The 17,263-nt window shown below is 39.3% G+C and overlaps 1 protein-coding gene across 4 annotated transcripts in view; it reads right to left on the reverse strand.

Annotated features, from left to right (window-relative positions):
* Positions 1–14,034, reverse strand: part of AKAP9 (A-kinase anchoring protein 9) — a 113,787-nt gene extending 99,753 nt beyond the window's left edge. For all 4 annotated transcript variants that reach the window (XM_082044023.1, XM_082044022.1, XM_082044021.1 and 1 more), the window contains exon 1: positions 13,817–14,034. In XM_082044023.1, coding sequence (XP_081900149.1) covers positions 13,817–13,864 — 48 coding nt within the window. In that variant the 5' untranslated portion in view covers positions 13,865–14,034. The remainder of the gene's footprint in view (positions 1–13,816) is intronic.
* Positions 14,035–17,263: the final 3,229 nt, after the last annotated feature.

Below are 17,263 nucleotides of genomic sequence, written 5' to 3' on the forward strand. Positions count from 1 at the left end.
AATTAAAAGTTGCTACTACCACAAAATAACATTGATTACTTAACGAGAAGTTTCTTGAGAACAAATCTTCCAATTATTCAAAAGCTGGGCACAGAAACCTTTCATAAATTAACAAAATATCAACAGAGTTGGTTCTAAAAATCCCATACTATAACTTAGCAATTAAAATCAAAACCCATATAGAGTAGCCAACACATGATATTTAGACAATGCAATTTAAAATAACATATAAATGTTTTCTCTAATTCGGAAACATACAAAAATCAAAATCTATGGCCATCTGTGCTTGCCAGTTAGAAGCCAACTACAAAAATACAAAAGTATGCAAACGCAACAGTTGCCAGCATCTCCACACAGTGCTTGTCGATCAAATTACTGGCAATCTGCAAGTTTATATTTGTAACACAGACATTTTCTTCCGCTTATTAATTGTCTTACGTGTTTAAAAGCTAAGGTTGACATTTTACATTTTTATAAAGATTGAGCTTTTAACATTAACATAAAATTATAAATCAGAAAATATAAAACTTAAAGAAGGAAAGTAATATTCTTATGTTTCTAATAACAGAATCCGTAATACAGATCACTTGCACTAGGTTTGCTTTTGAATGTTACCAGACTGACTTGCATTCTGGTTTGGATGCATGTAATAACTAGAAGCAGAACACTATTATGTTTAGGTTTTCAACTGGGGAAAATCACCGGAATAAGTTTACTTTCACCAGTTTTATAGCATTCTGTACATTAATTTGAGTGGGTTCTTAATAAAATACTTAAAATCCATTTTCCCCACACAGATACAGCTACATGGACATCACAGCCCAAATCAGAAAGGTGTTCTTTCCCACCCCCAGTACATGAAGGCAATACCCCAAAAATACAGACTTACTTTGGAGAACATAGAGAGAGCGAAGCACTATCAGAAATTATCTTAATTGCTTGTCATCTTACTGCATCACATTAAAAAAATGCAGTTTTTTATATAATCCTTTTGTTGCACAGACCAGACCAGCTCCTTTGAACGTAGTACAGTACTGAATTACTGAATATATGCTCACATATTTGTATTTTCTTAAATTAGCTTTATGTTGTGTCTAACCTGATACTGTGAAATCAAGTCTTTGAATGTGATTCTCCCAACAAAAATGAGTATCTTATTTCAGATGTTTGAAAATAATAAATTGGTACCTAGCTATTTTCAGAGTTAAAATAAAATTGATATGTAATGTTAAAATCTGAACTTTCTTTGGAATAAATAAAGACGAAACCAGAATATTTGCTAGGTATGAGTAAGTGAGTCTAAAAGCTTGTTCAGAACATCAGCAAATAAATACAGAGGACATCCCCTCCCCATCGCAATATATGTGGGAATGAAAGAATTACATGGGGAGGAGCAGAAAAGAGGTGAAAAAGAGCTGTGTAGGCTTCCAGCTGCCCTTAATTTCTCAATAATCAGTATTTGACCACATTAGCCCATTATCACCCAGCTAGCAAGCTACCAGACAATGTAATTCTGCACCTCAAATTATTATCTTGTTTCAAATAAAACCCAAGAATATTACCTACCCAAGCTGACAGCATTAGAAAAGCACAGTCCAGCTTAATTTAAAGAACCATGAAAAAAACATTGCAAAATTGGGCTTGCAGGTAGAAATCAATTTTGCCCTGATGTAGCATACACATGCGTTATGGCACAGTTTTAACATATTTTTTTTTTCCCATAGGATTGTCTTCAATCAGTGCCCAGATTGCACTGGGATAGTGTGATTTGTACGATTACCTTCTCATTCACTGCAAGTCAGAAAGTGTGTAGAAAATAAGACAGGGTGCTGCAGGAATATAAATGAGGATCTTATGCTGAAGAAAGGAAGGAAAATACTGCATACAAAAACTCTGTTCTTTTGATATCTCTATCAGTCTCCCTGCCAATCATCAGAGATCATCCAAAACAAAATTTTTATTATGTTCCTCAGCTGTCTCTTCTGTATTTATAGTTGCATATCCTAGAAGAGGAGGACCCCCAAACAACAGCGCTCATCACTACTGTGAAATGCAGGATCCCCTCCTGAGTTCAAATTAGATCACACATCACGTGTTTTTTTTAATCACTGGACAATCCTATAGACCACTGTTACATTTGAGTAATAAAATGGAAACTTGAAATTTCCCCTTTCTGCCATTGTGAGCTTTTCTGTACAATCTTCTTTCATGCTGCTATGGCTTCATGAGTTTTGTGTCAGCCCATTTCTCCAGACAGTCAAGGTCTCTCTGAAAATAAGCCCTACGCTTCAATTCATTCAATAACCATTCTCAGCATCATCCATGAGCTTGCTGAAGGCACATCCCCGCTCCTACTCTCCAGGTCGTTAGTAAAACATCAAACCGTATTGGCCACAGTTTCTAGCATCTGGGGAACGTTACTGGCCACCAGCTGGAATTTGTACCAGCACTCTGAGCAGAGCAGTCCAGGTAATTTTCTACCCGCCTTGCAGTCCACCTGTCCAAAGCACCTATCTCCACCTTGGATCAAATAAAATGCCTTCCTAAAGTCAAGGTAAACAACATCCACCATTCTCTCTTAACCTACTAAGCCATCATAGAGGACAATTAATTTGCTCTTGATAAATTCCAGTCACGTTCTTGCCCTTCAGGTACCTGAACATGGCTTCTAAAAGGATCTGCTCCATAATCTTCCCAGAGCTCACAGCCAGGCCACCTTCCTATAGAACCCCAGATCCTCCTTCTCACCCTTCTTGAAGATGGGTCTGATGTTTGCTTTTTTCCCTGCTCATTTGGAATCTCCTAGTCACAATAACTTTCCAAATGTAGGCAAGAGAATAGCCTTGTAATGACAACAGCCAGCTTCTGCAGGATGCTTGGATACATCACACTCAGTCCGATAAATCTGCATATATCAGATTTGGTTAAGTGGTCTCCACCTTGACCTTCTGTACTGTGGATAATGCTTCATTCCTTCCAATTCTGCCATTAGACTCAGGGACCTGGGAAGCCCAAGGACAGCCCTTATCATTAAAGAGGAAAAGAAAGCCTTGAGTATTGCTCCCACATCCTTTTGTACTCAATCATTCGCCAGGATCATTTTGAATTCTAAGCCTCTTTGCTGTGTTTTCCGTCTACTTCAGTGTAGTACTGTCTACATAAAACCATGCATTCTTTCCACTGCTAATAATGAGAATACTGAGTGACACAGGCCGCTGAAAGACCACCTACTTTGAGAGCAAGCCATTAAAACAAAAATAATGCTAAAAACAATTTTTTTGTTCAGTTGTAACCACCAAATGGTAATTGTACTTAGACCAAGTCTTCAGTTTGCTTATAAGACCATGTCTAACAGTGTCAAAAAATCTTAACAGCACACTGACTTTCAGTACGAAATTCTGTCTCAATCCATTATCTAAAGGCACTCTCATATTAACAGTTGTGCAGATCCCCAAGGACCTTAAAGTTGACAATTCATTTATACAAGTCTGTTTTCTTTAAAGAGCAATCTTTGCCAGTCTTTTGAGACTCCCCAATAATCAAAGTCTTAGTGATGACCGCAGCCTTGGTTATGGTGTATTATCAAGTATCAATGTAGCTTTCAAGGGGCCAGGGTTAGGGGTAGGCAGCTCTTTCTCAAAAATCATGAATACTGATTAGAATCCTACCAAAAAAAAAAATCCTGACATGTCTAAAGAAAACTGTAGTCAGGCAATTGCTGCTTCCATTCCAGCTCAAATAGTTCATTCTTCCGCAACACACTGCAAATAGTCAACTGCAAATTCTAATTAACTTAAGAGATGACCCTATCTAGGGTGCAGGGCTTTAAAGATGCAGCAATATTGAGACACCCAGTGAAATGCACAGAGAGAATCTCTATCTGAAAAGGCTTTGTCCAGACTCTTCTGTGTACCTAATGCAGGAAAACTTAAATCACAGAAGCATTTGCCATTTCTGGTTTGCGTTGATGCTGCAAGAAAGGGGTTGCAGCTCACTGTGTGTTTCTCCTGATCAGCAGGACTCCTACACTTCACAACAATGCATAGTTTTCTTTCCTCCTGCAACATTTAGTCTATATACTAAACGAGGAAGAAGAGTTTATTAGAAGTTTGCTGAAAAAGGCTGAAGAGAGTGTTTTGTGGATTCTTGAAAAAGCATCAACTATGGATTTACTTTGAGTCTCTATGTACTGCTTATATTACCCTGATTCATGTAAATGTAACTTTTTCCTCATAAGAGAAAAAAGAATTAATTTATAATAGCAAAAAGCTTTATTCTGCTGTAAACCATTTCAGTTGTATTTATGTAGAATACATCTAGGTTTTTTCCCCTCCCTTCACATTCTTTTATGAAAACATATCTATGTTAGAGACATTTGAAGATCAAAAATTTAGAGGGAAAAAAAAAAAAAAAAGAGAAGTAACTTTAAAAAGTCGAAAGAATATGTAAAGGAATGGAATAAAGAACAGTAAGATCTGAAGACTTTTGTTCATACTTAATTTCTCAGTACTAAGAAGTCCGAAAGAAAAAGGCACCTTCAGAATAAACAGATTATGTCTAAATATGACTTTATTAACAACTAATACAAGATTATCAGGCTTTTCAAGTTGACAAGTGCCATGGAATTGATACAGAATTTGAGAGGTTACATCTTTGGCAACAAGACAATCAGCTTTTCAGATACAGATCAACAGTTTAAATTCTGTTCAAGCTAAGCAGGGACTAATAGCCATTCCTTGTTAATAAATACATGTGGTGTGATGACTTTTGTCAAAAGCAATCTTTTCACAAGCATTAACACTGAGATCTTCAAAGCAGTCTGGAGAATTGAGATACGTTTTTAGGAGATTATTTGCAGGCATTCTGGCCACCTCCATGCTCCAACTCTCTGTGGAAACTGAACAAAACTTTAAATTTTCATTTTAAAAAATGGTTTTGATTATTTTTTAATGAACTGTAAAATACTTTGAAGCAAGTCAAACTCAGTTGCACTTCATCATTTTCCCATCTTATTTATATTATTTTTACATGAATTCATACCGCGCAGCATGTCTGGAAGTGAATGGACAGACGGAGAATGAAGCTGTGACAGCTCTGCGAGAGGCAGAGCAGACAGAAGGAAAGAACCAACTGCATGAATTTCATGCTCAGCGTGCAAGACTTGACAGGCGTGTATTATTCTGACAGGCTTCTATTATTTTTTTTTTACACACTGCTGAATCGTGAGAGAAAAGCGAGCTCACAAAGACACTGATATTGCTCAAAAAATTCCAGACTTGTCTGTGGACATTGCTTTTTGATCTAATTCCTGGAACATATCCCAAATAATGAACATCTAGAAAACACATCCCCCTTTGAGGAGTCTTATATTGGGATCTCCATTTTCTCTTTAAACACGGCAACTCTGCTAGCTGGCACAATGTGCTCCTGAACATACCAAGACTGTGTTTTCTTATCATTGTTATGGAGGATTACCTGTAATAGTAATATTTCTCCTGTATACCTTTTAATTGAAAATATATATTATAAATGTATGTTATTACACTCATGTTAAATCAGCTACCTCACTTAGGACAGTATAAATGGATTTAGGAACATTTAAATATTTTCCCCTTGTTTTGTGGTTGGACACAGGAAGTTTCTTCACAAAGAAGTAAGAGTTTAAGGACAAGTAAAAACTTCAGAAAATAAAACCAGGATTAAGGGATAACTACTCCCGTTAAATCACAGCTTAGCAATGAAGTCAGATTTGAGTAAGCTCTGATATAACTTACTCTACTTATTCTCTGGAACACCTATTTTGTCAATATTTGCACAGAAACATAGTCCCAGAAGCCTATCTTCTCCATCAAAACTCCACCAATCTTCTTGGCTCTTCAGCTCAGGATCATAATTTTAGAGGTACGCTGTAATTCTACCATGGCAGTAGAGTTTTCATCAAATCTATGCTTTCCCCTTCAAATATCATAAAAATGGTATACAGTCTCCTTAAAATTACCTTCAATTGTGGAGAGTCTTACAATTTCCTGGTGTTTTGAGATTTAGAAGCACGGCCCAAGAGACCACCTCTTGTTTTGTGACAATGCTACGAAACTCAGGCTCATTACAACTGCAATTTGGTCACTCCCCCACTTTCCTAAGCTTAGTGGTTCATTTCCAGAGTCTCATATCCTTTTGCCTAGCTGGCAACTATTGAATTTATTCAATCTGGAAACTTGTTGGGGTTCCTTTTCAGAAGAGGGGTGAAGCAGGAAGACAAACTCCATACTTCTAAGAAACAGAATTCTAATAAATCATTACATTTTTATTCATTCTTTTGTCTTTTCTTCACTGGTGTAGGAAACGTAGCTTATAATAAAAAATGTTGGCTTCTCAAGAAATCATGTGAACATGCAGATTAGGGATTCTTTCAAGAAACAGGAACACCAGAACCATCAACACAATATGGCATGCCAGCACTTTGCAGTCAACATACAAGCATCTCATCATCATAAATTTCAAGATCTATTTACTTTATGTTTCAACATAGAAGTCAAAAGACTGCAATTATCAAATGCGTTTCACTGAACTGAGGCACATTTATCAATGTGTTTTTGCAAATTCAAAGTTTCACGATAGCTGGTACCAGTAATGAACTGATTTTGAAACAAATTCATAGCAATACATTGAAATCTCTAGCTATGTGGCAGATATTTAAGACAGAGCTTTCAGCCCCTTAATTAGAATTCCCAACAACTGTGTTATTAGTCTGTAACTTGTATTGCAATATAAGATAGGACAAAGCTGGACCTACTTCAACCTTCTGTCTTTTGTTCTCATTTTCATCAGATTTTTCACTATTCCAAACACTAAGATATTACAATAACCATATATTATTCCGCAGTTAGTATCTCTGTACACCAATATTTTAAAGCACTTACTTGTTTGGCTATTTCCTGTGAGAAAAAATACAAGGTTTTCTGGGAACACTCTATTTCAAAAGGTCCAATCGACCTTCCTTGGAGTATCTGATGCATTTTCCTTGAAGTACTTTAGAACTGGTGGTGGTGATGGTCATGCTTATTTCCAAATCAGTATAAACAAACAGACTTGTCTAGATACTGTTGCAACTGCCTGGGAAACAAATGTTGCAGTCACCTCTGTTTTGCTATTGCAACACCCAGACTAAGAAAATAAGTAGTTGGAAAGCAGACCCTAGAAATGAGGGAGAGACTATTGCTAAAACAAAGAAAGTCTTGAATGTGGGCAAAGAGTAACTTTGTGCTTTCTTTTCTGTAATTCCTTCTCTTTACACATGGAGCAGCAAGAAAACAAGTTATGTTTTTACAATGCAATTTCTTGCTTTAATAGTGCTACTAACAATCCTGTGTTTTATTTATCTATTTTTGTGAAATTCACTGGGCATCTTGGATTAAGGATCAATTTTCTCTAGATTGGCTACAACATAAAGGTTATTTTGAAGTGATATTTATCTGCATCCTCAGAAGAAAGCAAGTATTAGTTTAAGCTCAGTCTACCTTACATCACTATTGTAAGGTAGACAGCTACCATAGAGCTTTTACTAAAAGAGTATATTGACAATAACACTTAAACCACTCTGCATCAAAAGCAAGAATAGATGTCTGTAATGAAGGAAATGGAGATCAAAACCAGAAAACAGAAGAAAAACGGAAAACACACTTAAAAATAGGAAAAGTTCTAGTAGTGCCAATTGAAAACAGTTTAAATACTAGATTTCAATTAAAGTACTATTTTTTTTTTACAAGGACTCAATAAATTCCAGAAGAAACTTGAACACAATGGGAAAAAATTAAACTTTCTTTTCCTTTTTTTTTTTAAGGAGAAAAGAACACTGGGAAAACTGTAAAGAGTGAGTAGTTCTATTATCTGCAAGAGAACAATTAAATCATATTAAAAAACTAAAAAACTCAATATTTAAGCTAGTCACCCCAATTTTTCTACTATTAGAAACAGGATGTCTTGAAAATGGTTTCACAAGTTACCTTTCTATTCAATCTTTCATCTAAGCTTATATTTCACCCCAGTAGCAATCAATTATATAGATAAAATATATATAAATCTCAAATGTATATAAAACTTTCTGCTATGATAAAATGCAGACGTCCACTGTTTTGAACAAAAATAAAAGTATGCACTGCGAGGTGGACACCTCACTTTGTTTCTCTCTCACCTCTTCTCAATTTCTGCCCTATCTGCTTTTACTGAGAGTTCTAAAACCATATGATTTCTCCCTAGGGTAACAGTCAGTCCTTGTATCTGAGCTGTTCTCTGCAAGGCAAAAATCAACTCTAAAGCTTACTCATGTTCATAATCAAAATACACACAGGCAGTTCCACATACCTCCTACTATTTGCATTTAGAATTGACAGAGATGCAAAGGAGAGAGAGTAGGTTGAAGCCTGTAAAAGAAGAGGAGGCAAACCCCACAAGTTTAGAAGGACCTGGGAAAACAAGTAGCAACACAAGAGAGGAACACCTAGGAATTAGATACAGGTTTGTGAGAATCTTCATGTGCAAGAAAAAGGGCTCCGTCAAATAAATGGTCTTAAAGCCCAGTTCTTCATTATAGCATTTTTTCGTAGTTTCAGTGCTCTCTCCTGGTTTGTTACACGCAGGGCAGTTTCCATTCTCACCTGTCACACCAAAGCTCAGCCCACACCTTTCCAGGAGACTCTGGAGAGTCAGCCTGGCGTCCCCTCCAGTTGTTCCCCAGCTTGTCCATTAACACACACAGAGCATCTTCAGACACAGACACAGCCCAGCAACACCCGCATCCTGTGAACCTTCAGCCCAGAAAGCTGCTCTCCTTCAGTTGTGATAAAGAGTGACAGTGATGGCTAGAGCTTCATGATGAAATTAGCACTTTGTGACATGGCTGAATATTTTAACAGAAAAGCAGAATAAGAAAAGCAGAATAAGAAAAGCAGAATAAAAGGAAATTCTTGCTTCCAGGATTCTGTTTAATTGTTTTTGTTCAAGTTACTTGAAGCAGACAGAGGATAAACAAAATGAACAGCCTACACCTGAAAGTAAAAGAAGATGTGTTAGTAGGCCAGTTCTTTAATGAAATGTAAGGTTCAAATGTATTTAATTTGTCTTCTATGAAGAAAAAAATATTAACCACTGAAATACTGGGTTTTTTTTTCCTCTTCAGGTAATTTACAGAAAATTTAAAAGGACTGTGTTTTACAAACACAACCTATATGCTGAATTCTCCTAGGGGTTTTAGGTTAGAGCTTTAATCACTGTGGCACATAACTATTCCATGCTTCACTTGAATCTCTTTTCTTATAAAAAAAAAAAAATCTTGATCAACAGCTTTCCTTGAGAAATCCGAAATTTCTCAGTCAGAACAGGCCAGAGATGAGAAAGTAAAATCTTTCTCCTAGCAAAAGCGTAAGATACAAGAATGTAAATGGCAAACATTCTCAGACTCTTAGGCAATGCTACTTTAATAATACATATCATTTTCATCTTCAGCCATCTGAAATATTTACATGTGGGACCCGAAGACAAAATATGCAATTATTTCTTTTTACTATTCCATTTGTGAAAATAACCTGTCAAATCAGTTATACAACTTGTAATACTTGTCCACTGAATGCCATTTGAGCTTCCAAAACCAGCTTCACTGTTTAGTCTTCTCAGCAACTCTCTGGTATAGATCAAAAGCAGTAACACTGCTTATTCTGTCCTCAAGTGTTTAACGAAACCAGACAGTTCTCTAATTTCTTAAGGTTCTTCAACAATTACATGATTTCTTCAAACACCACAGGAATAATGTATTATAAACATGCACAGAACCTTTGTAAATCAGGACATTAAATGATGTATTTCTAACATTAGACAAAGTCCTAGACCAGCTTGAGATAATTTACAAGTTAAGTGACTGTCTTTCCCTCACCCACCCCTCCCACACCAAAATGAGCATATAGCTATAGGGTGGGCCCTTTCCTCAACACAAATTTAGACTGGAGCAACACACTTATTTGAATTGTTTGCAAAATTTCAGTACTATAAAACAGACTGTTTTATAAAACCTGCTATTCATCGTTCTATATCTCTTCCTTTTACCAGTTGTAATAGCTCTGTGTTTCATCTGTGTGTATAATTTTTTTTTTTTTTAATTCCAAAAGCTTTACCAAAACACTCTCAGCCATTTTCTCACAAGGGAATCCAAGTCCCCAGTGCTTTTATTCTGAAGCTAGCAAACCACTGTGTATAGTTTTGAAAGTTGAGCAAAATGGCACAACATCCTGATAAGAAAAGCCAGCTACTAAGCTGCTAAATAAATACATAAAATTAAATACCCATCTCCCACATGTAGTATCCACTTTAATGTTAGATGAGATTTCCAATCAACTGATGCACACAAGCATGCACGTTTAGTATGTGTGCACATAAATATCACAATAAGATCTTCAATCACCGTCTTCTGTATTCTTTTGAAAGACCATCTCAGGCCATCAAAAATATTCAAGAATCTCTTAAGCAAGGCACAAAACATACCTCATTGATTTCTTAATTCACTGTGTTTTGAGCACCGATCAACTTAACAGCATGCATTTTCATTTTTATTGCTGGCAAACATCTTCCTTCCACCTTCCATGACAGTCAACCCTGTTCTGTTTTACTAGCCTTTCTGATCTAAGATGAAGAAATCGCTTGTCTAGGGAGAACAGAATTCTAAAAGGGCACAGAGACACCATTTTAATAGTTAAGAGAGACAGCCATTCATAGAGGCTGGGTTAATATCAAGCACATTTCCTTGCGGCAAAGGAAAATGAATGACTACAGGTCCAGAAAAAGGAGCATGTAATTTACTGGGTTTGATTTTGTGCCTCCCTTGTCTTTGTGGGTTTGTAACAGAGAGAACAGCAAATATGGTGCAAATGCTTCATAATAAAGTATCCAGTATCCAAAAGTCCGCAGGCACACATGAGTGTCAGTGAGACTCTATCAAGAGCTTTTCACTCCATTTTCCAAATGATGTACTGGTGGAGGCTGCGTGTTCACACCGAGACCCAGCCCACTAGGCCCAAGTGCACTCAGCGGCTTTCAGTCAATGCCAGATTCACAATGCAGCTTCTCATTTACAGTAATAATAAAGGAAGGCTCGAAAGAAACTTCTGCTGCAGAAAATCCATCTGCAATACACTTCTCTGTAAAAAAAAAATATATATCTATGCGGGGAGACAGTATCTTAAGACAACATCAAGAATAAAAAAAACCAGAGTTCCGCTGAAGACAAATTCACACAAAACCAAACCTCACAGCTTGCCTACTCAATATTATGATCAGAAAAAAACCCCAAATGATTGCTTTACAGAACATTCATATTGCTTAAAGTGCACATACTGAGATTTGGCAGTAGTTAGCTACCTACTTTTTGAGAAAAAAAAACAAAAGCAAAACGAACAAAATACCCACACAAAGAAACACAAACAAGAATCTAAGTCCCAATTTCACATAATAACTCCACTGTTAGCAGTTACCAGCCATCTCCATGGCACCTACTAGACTCTTTTACCAGACTCCCAATTACCTGCATTCATCCTGCAGTTCATGTAATCACTTATTTGTATTTAAAATTCATAACTTCAAGGAGATGAATCAAGGTATCTGCAGTATAGCAAGCCCTGAGCTTTTAGCACAGTAACAACACATAATTTAATACACTTTTCCAGCTATTTTATTTAAACCACATTCAATGGTTTGGCTCAAAAGTTCTTTGGATGCTTATTTCTGTGGTTCGCAGCAAATATTCGCTGGAGCCAAGCAATTTTAGGAGACATACTAATCATGCTGCTGTGAATGCATTTGTATCCTTGAAGAAGAGAGAGGCAGCTGCAGGATAAACTCTGGCTTCCATTCTCTGCTAACACAATTTCTCCTTTTCTGCCTTTATCAGTGACACTTGTCACTGGAAGACTGTGACCCAGTCTCCTCAGTTCAACATGTTTAATTACATTATTCACACGTAAAAAAAAAGGGTAAACTGTACACAGAACACCAATGAAAAATCTGAAAAACTAACACAGCTTTTATAGTCCCTTCCAGTGTAAATCACGTATAGCTTTAAAGAGCTATAATGACTTAAACCACAAGGGATGTTTAAAAGCATAGGATACGAAAGTCTTCAGGCGAATACTTACTTACAAGAACATCATTAGATTTTAGTCAGAAAAGACTAGAAGAAGGGCGAGAGTTATGAGAGTGATCCTAAAAGGCAAAATATATTAGTAAAGTGTATACAAGCCTTTTCTCAAAGAAAGAAGCCATTGAATTCCTACTAGCATCCTGGCTTTCAGTTCACTTTTCGTTAACTGTCGTTCATTTTTTGTATTAATCTTTTGCCAGCATGGACAGAAAAATATAAATTATCTTCATAAATTCTTCCCTGTGGTTTATAATATGGGCAAATTTACTTCAACCATTTTATTTGCAAACTACTTTCTAATTTTCTGCAAAAGAATTAGCCAACCTGGGTGTGACAGAGTGCACTGCTGCCAGTACCTGATCTGTCCCAGTGCCTTTAATAACAGTACTGCGTAACGTCGTGTAAACACCACCCTTGCTCTAAGCACCGAAGAACAGGTTTTCCTATATAAACATACAGCTCCATCTGGGAGAGTTTCTCAATGTACGTTTTGAACACTCCAAATAAACCAAAACATATGAAGTCACAACGTTTTTGTCTAATACAGCAAAATATTTATTCAATACTTCATAGCCAAACTACATTCTCTTCTCTATAGACCACATAACCAAGACGGTGGTGATGTTTTGTAGTTTCATCTGTGTTCTTGCTGCCTGTACTATCACCTCCCGCCAAGTTACGTGAGTATCTTTAGCATGAATGACTGACTTACAAACTTCTAAACTGTTATCATTTTGCAATGACTGCTGGAAGGAACCAGGCATACCAACATCAAAACGCTAATTTTATCTTATTTTCCTACAAGTCCCATTCATTATCTTATTGACCACAGCAAAGCTTTCTCTGAACTAAGAGGCCCTTCTCTGGTGTGGTAACTCCGGTCTGCTGCCCAGAAGGCGAAGTGCTTTGCAGCCGGTGCGCACTGAGCCGTGCTTAAAGAGTAAAATCATAAGCTCCCTGATTAACACTTGGGCGAGCCCGCGGGGCAGCGGCTGTGCCGCCCGAGCGGCGGTGCGGGGGACGAGAGGCGGCACCGCGGGCTGCGCACCGAGCGCTCCCGCAGGTGACCCGCGCACCGCCCGGCGTTCTCAGGCACCTGGTAAACCCACCGCAGCACCGCAAACAGCCTTAATCCTCTGCCTCCTAAGGCTCTCTCGCGGTATTAGTGCCACACTGAGGAACAGCTGTCGGGTTTATACACTTCCTTAAAGGTTTAGGGGGAGTTTCCCAGGCTTTAGAGGCAAACGGGATTCGTGCCTCGGGTGCGAAGCGGTAAGCAGGTTAGCTCTGCCCCTCCTCGGCTCTTCCTCCGCCCGCCGCCGCCGGCGCAGCGGGCACCGCCCGGGCTGCCCCCGCCCGGGACACCTGTAGCGTGCACCGGGTGGGGCCCGCTGTCACCGGCCACCCGCAGCCCGGCCGGGGAACGCGGCTCAGCCCCGCGCCGCCCCAGGCCAGCGGGGGGAGCCCGGGTGCGCAGGCAGGACAGCACAAAGCGCCTCCGCCCGCGGCTTTGTTCGCGGCGGGGCCGCGCGCCGAGCCCCCTGCCGCAGCCGCGCTCCGCCGCCCGGCCCGGGCCCGGTGACAATCCGCCCCCGGCCTCCCCGCGCCCCGCTCAGCCTCCCTGCCGCCTCCTACCTTGGCTTTCCCAGCCTCCAGCTTCTTCAGCCGCTCCTCGTCCTCCATGGCGTCGGTGCGGCAGAGCAGAGCGTTACCGGCGGCGGGAGGCGGAGCCCACCCCGCCCCCTGCCTCAGCCGGGGCGCACACGCTTCTGTCCTGCCCTGTCCCGTCCCGCCTCACAGCGACGACAGCTGCCGTGGCGGGGCCACCGGCGCCGCCATCTTCATCTCCACGTAAACACGCGGCCGGGGAAAGTGACGTTTGGCCCCCTGCTCCTCCTTCTGTCGCCGGCCCCTCCTCCTCACCGAGCCTCGGCCGCGCCGAGCGCCTCTGGCCGGCGGCGAGTCCCTGCGGAGTCGCCCGCGGAACCGCGGGTTTGCAGCCCCCACGCCGAGCGGGGCGCAGGCACCAGGGCCAGCCGGCGGCGGGCACGGCCGCAGCCGCCGCGGGGGAGGCCGGCGGGCACACCCCCCTCCACACCCCTGCGCAGCCAGCGGCGCGGGAGGGTTCTCTTCCCACAAAAGAACTGCAGCGGCAAGACGCCGTGATTTGCTGTTGCTTTGATACCAGAGTCTGAACAGACAGTACCTGAGCTTTGCAGGACTGCTGCTTTCTGCTGTCTCTCAAATCCACCCTCTCTGGCTACAATGCTGATTTTGACAGTTTTTGATTTTCTAAGCGTTTTCTCGCTCCTACGCGCGGCTTACTAAATCGCAAGCTTCCTATAGCATGGATCCTATAGCTTGGAAATACATGAACAACCTTTTTGAGTGTGTATCGCCCACTATGTAAGGGTGACAACAAAGGATGTGTAGACCCCTGTTTAAATGACACAATACGCGCCCATCATGCTATAGCAGTTCAAATAGGTGTGCTAAAATCACAATGGGGAATATGGCACGTGGCAATTAAATGCTAATACAATTTCTATACTTCAGCATTCGAGACAAAGCAATATTCTGGAATTGCTTAATATTGTCTACTAAATGTGTGCCTTGCAAGTCTAATAGCAAATTTGTCTTACATGTTCACGATGTGCTTTTTCTTTCAGTTACCCCTGAAATCGGTTCTGTTTGTGGTGGTGCAATGGATGGCAAAGGCTTACACATTCCTGGCAAGCCTCTTTGCATTAGTGTGTAACAGCTGCGTGTGAACAAGCAGATTCCTTGTACTGCATTTGGAACCATTCTGCTTTATTACATACAAAATCTGAAATCTTTCTGAACTAACTTAGGTCTCGCCCTTGCTGATCTTGTAAACATAATTCTTTAGTATACATTCTTTCCTCTCTTGAGTTTTCCAGCGAAGACCAGATATACCCAAAGAGAAAAAATGCCCAAAGAAAACATTATTTGTACAGTATTACTGACCAGGACGAAGAATCTCCTAGCAGCAGATTTCCATACCCATATTACTGCCAAAACCAAACTAAACCTACAGTCTGAAATTTTTAAGGATTTTTCACTCCTTCTAAAGATACTACATTTCATAGCAAAGTCTGAAATCATCTACTGATCAGTGCATGTATTGTGCATACCTGTACTTACAAAACCGTGTCCCCAACCTTCAGTCAAAAAGGAAATGAATACCATTTATGTCAAAAGAAGAAAACACCATCTATGGTAGAAATTACAAATGCCTACATTATACTTTGTTTGAAGCAAGCATGTGTTTCAGTTAAAATTCTCAAACTTTGGATGAAAAACATGTTATAGAGAAAAACAGCAAATGAAAACAAAATTAAGAAAATATTAAAGAGAAAATACTTTTATAGAAATACTAATTTGAGTTCATTCCTTTAAAATGTGTTCTCAAGTTAGTGAGAGACTGTACAAATTGAAGTTTTTCCCAACAATTACAAAGGCCTGGAGGCCCCTGAGGGAAAACTTAAGTCATCTTTTCTGTGCCAATGACATTCCTCTGGGCTGAGGGAGGCCACTGTCACAGAATTAGCTGTTAGGTGTCTGTAAAATTTCACACATGCATGACACTATGATAGTAATTTGGTAATCAATAAATATCCCATTTAGAAGATTACAAACATCGCAAATTGCTTCATTAAATGGGTTCCTGAGTTAACACTAAGAACTGATGGGCCTAATTTTCCTCTCACTTAAAGACTTAAATCCATGTAATTCTAATGGATTTTAGTTAAAGACCTAATCCATGACAATGAAGTCATGCAAACCAGATTGACAAACTATAATAGAGTACTCTGGAAATTACCACTGGATAAAATATCCCAGGGAGTAATATTTCCGTATTCTCTCAACATTAGAAGAAGAATAGAACATCCACTCCTAGGAAAAAAAAATCCATACAGTATGATTTCCCACTTCAGCTATTTAAATTCCTATTTTATCACTTATGCAAGGTGAGCTGACTGGAATTCACAACTTGGTTAGCTAGTTAAACTTTCAGTTACAGAAAGACATTAATCTTGTTTGCTTAATTCTCAGAACTGACCAATAATGTTTACTTCCTAAGAATGTAAGATAGCACCCAACCTTCAGGCTAATAACTACTACAAAAATTGATTAACTTTCTAGCACTCATCAAATTCACATAGGTTAAACATGTGTAAACTGCCTTCAGCAGCAGCATTCATGAAGTGAACCAGATTAACAAGGTAAAAAAATAGATCAGGCATTCTCCAAAATACGGATGACTGCTGTTTTGCCCCAGGCTTATTGTTATATACAAATGTATTGATTATTGGAAATTTTATTTAAAACTACACAGAACCAGCTTTGCATATCAGACCTAATTTTCAGTGGTGTTTGTCTGTAAACAAGGACAAAGGCCTCTTCATCTATAGCATTTTCTCTAGCAATGAACCTTTACCTTCTTCCTACCCTTTATGGTTCCTTCATTCACTGTTCAGTGAAGATATGCCTGGTGACTCCTATTGTGGTATCTGAGTGCACTGCGAAGCCAAAAGAGGAAGCCTAAAGACCATGTGTGATAAAGTCACAAAGTTCTGGTTAGGAAATTCAAATTCTATCATAGTCCACTGACGCAAGAATCCGAGGGCTGTCAGATCATAACATGCTGCTGGTAAATCATATATGCAAACATGATGGAAAAATTACAAAATATCACAGGCCTAAACTGTGTTTTCAAGTGTCATAAGTATGAACAATACCACTTAATAATGGGACAATCCAGTTCTAATTTATTTCCTTTGAGAAAAAATACATATTGGAATGGAAGGCTCCTACATCAACCATGTAAGATTCCCTGAGCGAGCTTGTAAAAACAAATGTGATTTGACTTATATGTTCCTACCACTATACACAATAACCATGCCACTTCGTGTTTCTTAAGAGAGCTACAAAGGCTTTTAATTGTAAGTAGCTGTATTTGGTCAACGTATTGTGATAAAGGATTAGTCCTCCAGCTAATGGATATGCAGCCTCTGATACATATGTCCAGTCGTACTACTGGGACACTAGATCTGCTGT

This window comes from Streptopelia decaocto, assembly GCF_964273445.1.
Source record: "Streptopelia decaocto genome assembly, chromosome: 2".
NCBI classification, from domain to species: domain Eukaryota; kingdom Metazoa; phylum Chordata; class Aves; order Columbiformes; family Columbidae; genus Streptopelia; species Streptopelia decaocto.